The 8754-nt window shown below is 38.2% G+C and overlaps 1 protein-coding gene across 1 annotated transcript; it reads right to left on the bottom strand.

Moving 5' to 3' along the window:
- Window positions 1-3520: 3520 nt before the first annotated feature.
- Window positions 3521-3952, bottom strand: LOC127798296 (zinc finger BED domain-containing protein RICESLEEPER 3-like). Its single transcript, XM_052331763.1, has one exon. The coding sequence runs from the start codon at window positions 3950-3952 to the stop codon at window positions 3521-3523; it is 432 nt and encodes a 143-aa protein (XP_052187723.1).
- Window positions 3953-8754: the final 4802 nt, after the last annotated feature.

Genomic DNA, 8754 nt, shown 5'->3' with positions numbered 1-8754 from the left:
TAGCTTCCACTTTGTCATGATTGCTCCATAACACCTTTACCAACGGGATAACCTTATTTCTTAAAACTTGGTCTTTTTGATCTAAGATTTGCACTGGCTCTTCAGGGTATGTTAGATCGTTTTGTATCTCGATAGTGTCGTTTCGAAGTACTTGCGTAGGATCCGGCTCATGTTTCTGTAGTTGAGACACCTGAAATACATTATGGATATTTGATAATGCCACAGGTAAAGCTATTCTGTAAGCCACTAACCCAATTTTCTCCAAAACTTCATAGGGTCCTATGTATCTTGGGCTTAATTTCCCTTTCCTTTTTCCTCGAATCACTGATTTAAATGGAGAGACTTTCAAATATACCTTATCACCGATCGAAAATTCCAAATTTCGTCTTCATTGATCCGCGTATGATTTCTGACGAGTTTGAATTGTCCTAATTTTCTCCTGAATTTTCTTGATCTTTTTTGTAGTAGTTTGAACAATCTCGGGTCCAATTAATCCTACTTCTCCAGTTTCTACCCAACAGAATGGCGTTTTACATTTTTGCCCATACAATGCCTAGTAAGGGGCCATACCAATGCTACTGTGGTGCCCGTTGTTGTAGGCAAATTTCACTAGTGGTAGATGTTTCTCCCAATTTCCTAAGAAATCCAAAATGAATGCTCTTAACATGTCCTCGAGAGTCTGAATTATTCACTCGGATTGCCCATCGGTTTGAGGGTGATAAGTTGTGCTGAGCTTTAATTGTGTTCCCATACACTTGTGGAAGCTTTCCCAAAATCTTGATGTAAATCGTGGGTCTCGATTTGACACTATGCTTGCAGGGATTCCGTGTAATCGTGCAATTTCCTCAATATATAGCTGAGCTAAAGCATAAGTCGGTTGCCCTATCTTAATAGGCAAGAAATGTGCCGACTTGGTCAATCGATCCACTATTACCCAAATAACATCATTTCCTTTGGGACTTTGACGCAGATTAGTCACAAAGTCCATAGTGACGTGATCCCACTTCCACTCGGGAATATTCAGTGGTTGCAACATTCCTCCTGGACGCTGATGCTCAATTTTGATACGTTGACAGGTATCGCATTGCGCCACGTACCGTGCCACATGTTTTTTCATTCCAGGCTACCAATAAATTTCTCTAAGGTCCTTGTACATCTTTGTGGATCCTGGATGTATAGTGTACCTAGCTCGATGAGCTTCCCTTAAGATATTTTGCCTCAGGTCTTGATCTTTTGGCACGTAAGTTCTTCCTTGAAACCAAAGTATACCATCATGATAACTGAATTTAGGTGCCTTAACTTGGTCATTCTTGTCTATCCATTGACTTCTTCTTGTGTTTGTCTAAAAAGATGACCTGATTTGATTCACCACATCTGATTGGATTGTCAGATTTGCCAAATATCCCTTAATTGGCTTAGGTTTAACACTTACTGTCAAGTGGCTGAATTCCTCAATCATTTCCCACTCCTTAACCAACATGCTAGCCACTATTTCAGAGCTTCTTCTGCTAAGAGCGTCTGCAACTACGTTTGCCTTCCTTGGATGGTAGGAAATGGTACAATCATAATCTTTCAAGTATTCCATCAATTTTCGTTGTCGCATATTCATCTCATTCTGAGAGAAGATGTACTTCAAACTCTTGTGGTTCATAAAAATTTCAAACTGCCTCCATAAAGATAATGCCTCCACAACTTTAAAGCATAGATTATGGTTGCTAACTCCAAGTTGTGAGTTGGATAGTTTTGCTCATGCCTCTTCAATTATCGAGATTCGTAAGCGATCACTTTCTCGTCTTACATTAGAACACATCCCAAACCTATTCCTGAAGCATCGCTGTATACCACATGTTTTCCTAACTCTGTTGGCATTGCTAAAATCGGTGCCGTAGTTAGTCATGCCTTAAGTTTTTAAAAACCTTACTCACACTTTTCGTCCTATTCGAATTTGACTTCCTTTTGCATCAATCGGGTAAGTGGAGCGGATATCTTCGAGAATCCTTCTACAAACCTTCTGTAGTATCCGACTAGTCTAAGAAAACTTCGAATTTCCTCGATGTTCTTAGGTGCTTGCCATTTTTGAACTACTTCTATTTTTGCTGGATTGACAGCTATACCCTCTGCAGAAATTATGTTTCCAAGAAAAGCTATCTGAGTAAGCCAAAATTCACATTTTGAAAACTTGGCATACAACTTGTGGTGCTTTAGGGTCTGCATAACTATCCTCAAATGTTCCTCATGTTCTCTCTCATTGGCAGAATATATCAGAATATCATCTATGAACATTATTACGAATTTGTCCAAGTAGGGTCTAAAAGTTCGGTTCATCAAGTCGATAAATGCAGCAGGTGCATTAGTTAATCCAAACGGCATCACTAAATATCATTTTGGTGATTAAGGTGATCGAGATGATGTGATTGGTGCAACTTTTGAGAGTTAGAAGGAGAATCGAGGTCTGGCACGCATATCGAGGCGATACGCCCTTTTCGAGGTTTCTTGATCTTTGGACAAAGGTGAGTTTTCCTATCCTAACTATGGTTTTGTGAGTGGTTTTCTCCCAAGAACTCATGTTCATGATATGTTTGTCATATATGCATGTTGTTATGAATGTAATATTTACTTTTCTTATATTGCATGGAAAGTCGTGATAATTGCATGACATGATATTATTCTCATATTGATGTTTGTGCATGGGAATGGGATGTCGCCCCCAGAGTGTAGTCGTAATTCACCTAGGGCAATGATGGAATAACGTTAGGCTTATCCTATAGAGGTTCAGGATTTGCCTAGGATTCCGCGCCAGGCTGATGGGCCTGGGAAGTTACATTAAGGGCAAATGTTGTTCATGTTATTGCATCATGCATTTATATATATATATGTTTTGGACCCTCACTAGAAGTTTCATCTTCTAATGAGTTATGCCCCTAGAACATTCAACGTTCCAATTTAGATTTGCAGCTTAGACAATGAGCTGGTTGAGATATGACGGCATGTGATGGCGTGGTCGATGGATTCAGCGAGCTGACTCAGATATGTTTTAGTTGATACTTTATTGATGATTAACCTTGTTAGAACATTATGGAATCTCCATGTATTTATGTATTTCAATATTGAGGATATGATGTTAACTATGGCATGTATTTTTATGTTATAAATAAAGTGAATTGATTATATACCATATCAGGTTTCGATTATTGTTTTCGCATTTTTTTATGATATGTTGGGGGTTTTGTTTGGAATTCGGTACTTAAGGTTAAGTTATGTATTGAGAAAGAAAAAAATAAAATAATTTACGCATATTTTGGGCCCTAGCATAGTGACATGCTCGGTAAGAGAAAAATGGGGTGTTACAAGAAGTCCATGTATCAGTGGTAAGAAAGACTCTTTGTGAATTCTTAACAAAAAATGACTTTAATTTTTTTTTCTCTTCATTGTAGAGACTAATTATATCCCTAGCAATTGTAATGCGTGAAGGAGGATTAAACTTAGGACATGCAGTATTACAAAATAATTTAAACCCTTCTTACTCCACAAATCGAAGTGACAGTTCATCAATGATAATCATTTTGGCGCATGCCATCCTACAAGCCACTTGACTAAATCCCGTAGCTACAAGATTACTACCCGATCCACTTCCATCCTCACTGTCACTCTTCTTTAGATAATGTAAAATCTTTTGCTTCTTATCTTCTAATTTGTAAGGATTCTTCTTACACTGATTGTTTATATGGTTCGAAAGAGTACTTGTCCCATTTCTTCTAGTATCACTTGCATAATCTTTGCCACAATAGTTGCACACAGCTCTAGGTTCAGAATAATCATCCTCATTTTTTGTAAAATGTTCCCATACTTTAGATTGTTGCCTGGGTTTGCTTTTTACAGCTTTGTCCTTAGAGTCCTTAGGTGGCAACGGAGGTTTAGAACTACTACTTGATTCAATGGTCGTATTGGTCATTTGATTTTCATTGATGTTTCTTACACATTCAGGATCGATATTACTATCTGATTACATCTTTCATTGAAGCAATAAAAAATTTGAGATATTTTCTTGAAAATGAATTATTTGGAATTCACATTAATTATAGTATATGCCAAAGACTATTTTTTGTTGATCGAACGTACATATGTTTGAAAATAACGTTAAACATATGTTCTGGTAACTAAACCCTAGCTAGATACAAGTCAACTAAGCAACCTGGATTCATTGGTTGACTGTAAACTTGGATGATCTCATAATTAACTAATTTTCTTATCTCCAATAAATGTATAAACATTTGGTTCCAAACTTTTCCATTGCTCACACATTAATAAAACTTATGCCTCTGAAATTAAATAGAATTAATTAAGTTCAACTAGAGTTAACCCCCAACGGCCAAAACTAATTGAAAAACACACAAAAACAAGTTGAAATTGGGAACATCTAGGAATGGCAAGAAAGAGCACAAACTCATCATAAGATCATAGGGCAAGTTAGTTTTTGTCTCTTAAAAGAATAGTGTAAGAAAGTGAACAGAAGAGGCCTCGGCATCTCCCTAAACCCTAAACCAAAAAGACCTAAATAGGTTACACTTGCAGCAAAAATTATAGCAAAAACACGTTCTAACCAGTAACTAGAACAATATAATGTACAAAATAGAACAATAATGAGTAAATCAAAAATCAAAGCTAATACAGATTTATACATGTATAGCATTTTTTGACTAAAAATAAGTAAAAATACAAGAAATACAAGACGGAGTCGCTAAAAGTTTTACCCACAAGCATTTTGTGACAAAAATAAGTAAATAAATAATCAACTCAACTTGTGAGAGAGACCCATACCAGCAATCGGCGATTGGAACGCTGGGGGAAGAAGGCGACGGGACCCTCGGAGTCTAAGACTGCTGCCAGGTGATGGTGGCGGTGTCAAGAGGTGCGTCCGCTGCGAGAGCCTGCGATGTGGGGGCCGCTAGTGGGTTGGCATTTAATTGACGATCTAAGGGTCCAGGGGGAGAGAAACATGGTGCAACGGGCATGGGTGGGTGCGGGTTAGGGTTTGGGGGAAAGGGGAGAGAAAGAGAGGAAGGAATAGCCGAAGGAAGACGAAGAGGGTGTCTGCCGCCCCATTTTATATTTAATATTTTTATTTATAATTTTTTTAATTGTATATTATATATATACGGGTGGTTCGATTTTGAATCAAATCGTCGGTCTGCCAAACTGCGAACTGCGCGGTTTGGCATTTTTCCAAATCGAATCGAACCACAAATTCAAAAAAGAGTAATGCTATTCGGCCAGCGTCAACGATACCCTCAGTGCCACCCCCACGATATATCGCAATATCTTGCGACCATTATATCGCAATATATTGTAAACAAAATAGCAGCCCAACTCGTTACTGTAACTCCCCGCCCCGTCAGAGGGCGTGCCACTATGCTGGGGCCCATTGTATCCATATATAATTTCTTCCCTTATACATTTCTCATACGTCGAATACTGTATCTCAATGGGAAACCCTCCAGCAAATCATTCACAATGCGGAAGCGACAATCGAAACCTGATATGATACATACATGAATTCACCTTATATTATATCATAAAGAATTCGTACCATATATTACATCATATTCTCAGTACTGAAATACATAAAGACACGTTTCCCGAGATAACATCTAACACCCTAGGTTTAATCATATGAAACCTCGAATACATAGCCATTACTCATCTCATCTAAAACATATCCGGATAGATAAATTTTCGAAACCATCTGCTGAATCCATTGGCCACGCCATCACGTGCCGTCATATCTCAACCTGCTTCTTGCCTGCAAGTCTAAAATTGAAACGTTGAATATTCCAGGGGCATAACCCATTAGAAGATGAAACTTCTAGTGAGGGTTTAAAAACATATATATAAATGCATGATACAATGACATGAACATCATTTGCGCCCTTTAATGTAACTTCCCAGGCCCACCAGCCCGGCTAGGAATCCTAGGCAAATCCTTAACCTTTGCAGGATAAGCCTAACGTTATTTCCTTAATGCCCTAAGGGAATTACGGCTACACTCTGGGGCGACATCCCATTCCCATGCACAAATATCAATATGACAATAATATCGTGCAATGCAAATATCACGACTTTTCATGCAATATGACAAATGAATATTGCATTCATAAATAGCATGCATATAAACAACCATATCATAAATATAAGTTCTTGTGAGAATACCACTCACTTTTTGAGATAAACTTGTATTTTCTCGAAAAATGTGCCTCACCCCGATATGAGTGCCCCGACTCGATTTTCGTGCCAACTCTCAAAAGTTACACCAATCTCATCATCTTGATTACCTCAATCATAAAAATAATATTTTATCACTAAATATCTCAATATTCCATTTATTTCCTATTTTCCTTCATTTTTTATTATAAAAATCCCAATAAATACATCGAGACTATTTTCTCAAATCTATCTTCACAAAAATTCATAATAGACTATAAGATTCCAAGGAAAAATATTGGACTTACCCGGATATTGTGTTTTCATGCAAAACGAGGTTCTTTGGTGCAAAAATCGAGATATCGGGAATCCCAACTTCAAATCTTTTTGCACGGACCTCTGTAAAATATTTTTCTTGATTTTTCCAACATTTTTGTAGATTTTTCCCAAGCTTAACGTGCCCGCAAGCCCCCCCATATGGTCTGCCACGCGGCTGCGCTTGTGAAGCCGCGCGTGCACTGCACGCGCGTCGTCTTCTCTGGCGAGCACTTCGCTGATGGGCGACTGGAAACTTCCCTCGATCCCACCTCGATGTAGCCTTCCTTCAATCGATCACGACTGCACCTTAAATGGCCTGAAAAGATGGCCGGAAGGGTGTCAAATGGCCGACCAAAGTCTCGGTCAGGCCTACCGCCTCCGAACTCCGATTTGCTTCGAAACCCATCCAAACCAACACGAAAATGCTCCATTTTCTCCAGAAACCCTCCTCATGTCATGGGCTTCAAAAGCCCCTTAATCTCGAGCTTCAATTCGTTCGCAAACCCCTTTAATTTTGAGCTTCACAATGCCCCAAGATAAATTACCCTTGCGTCATTTAGAATTTCTCGGGTATTACAGTTACGAAATTCAAATTTTAATAGCGCACTCTCTGTCTAACCCCTCTGCCTCTTTCTCCCGCGTTGCAAACCCACTGCCTCTCCCTTCCCTTTCCGGCCGTGCCTTCTTCTCTTTCCGGCTGTGAACGTGGAGTTTATTGGGGTCATTCCAGCTTTCTCTCTCTCTCTTTCTCTCTCTTTATTGGCCATGTGACCGAGCCTCCTCCATTGCAGCAACAACCAAGTCTCCTCCATTGCAGTAGGTTCGACATCTCTCTCAAGAGCTCTGTAAATCACTGATTTTGGGTATTCCAACTGTTTGATCTTCAATTTGAGCTTATTTTCGCTGTGAAAGTGGCCTCGATCTATAAGGAGGTCAGTCGTTTAGTTTCATCAGGGATCATTTTCAGCACACACTCAAGATATATATGTATATACGCGTGATTTGGATTTGGCCAGAAAGTTTAAACTTAGATCTATGGAGATTCAACCATTGGATGTTGTTGGTTCTTGGGTATATGGGTCGTTGGGGATAAAGGTGTTGGGTTATTGCCTCTGATCGCTAGAAACCACCGGCCATGATGTCCGGTGGCGACTGGCAGTGCTTTGAGCTAGTTTTTCTCTTTTCTGTTTAATGTTAAATATATTTAGTTTTTCTAATTAGTTTTTCTATTTCTTTATTGGTTTAGGTTTTTTTTGGCAGTGTGTGTCTGGTGCATTGAATTTCTTTGTTGGTTTAGGTTTTTTCCGTTTAATGTTAAATATATTGGACCTATATCTGTTAAAGGCTTAGGTTATGAATTTGAGTCTAAACCAAAATTACGCTCATTTCTTCCCACAAGGAATGTATATAAAGAAAATTTACCATGAATGAGGAGGTTATGCAAAATGTCTTTCAAAACTAGTTGCCTGTTTGAACTGGTACTGAATTATAATAAAGTTGTTGAATCTCTACAACATATGGCATCGTAGAGGTGCCTTGCACACCTCGTTGACATAAAAGGGTTCAGATTAGGGTTTTGTGTTTATTTATCTATAAGAACTTCTTGCAGTGAAGATAAGTAAAAGTTCTTCAACAGATCAATTCAACCAAGGAAAGATAAAGGCAGAGGCGGATCTAGAGACGGATCTGGTAAATGTTATCCCTACGTGGTTTTCAGTGACACTAAACTCTTTTAACATGCTACTCATTCAATATAGTTTGCTATTTGATACTCACTTGATTTAGTTATCTATTCAATCTCTGTTATGATTGCTCTCATGAGTGAGTTCATTTGTAGCTTGTACGTATTACCAAATTTTCATTCTTGACAAAGTGTGAACAAGTCCTGCAGTATATGATTAAATAAATGTAGATATTCCAATATGTAAATACCATTATGCTTTTAGATTGACCAAATCTTTGTGGTTAGTACTTTTGTACTGGATGTATTCATATTCTTAATTGTTATGTTTATGAAACGTATTGTGATCATTCAACCACTAGTACTTGATTATAGATGTTGGGTGAAGGAATTTTAAGCGTTGGACCCATCTAATTCTCATGCCCATAAACATGAGATTAAAATTAAATTTCAAATGTTAAACTTATTAATATAAAATTGTGCTTGAAAGCTAGTACACAACACAACCTTTTATGCATGGAATAAGAGTTTTAGTTTTTGAACAGAGTATCTAGTTG

This window comes from Diospyros lotus, chromosome 3, assembly GCF_014633365.1.
Source record: "Diospyros lotus cultivar Yz01 chromosome 3, ASM1463336v1, whole genome shotgun sequence".
In the NCBI taxonomy this organism is placed as follows: domain Eukaryota; kingdom Viridiplantae; phylum Streptophyta; class Magnoliopsida; order Ericales; family Ebenaceae; genus Diospyros; species Diospyros lotus.
The sequence above is the reverse complement of the archived record's forward strand: the minus strand, read 5'-3'. Positions and strand labels throughout refer to the sequence as shown.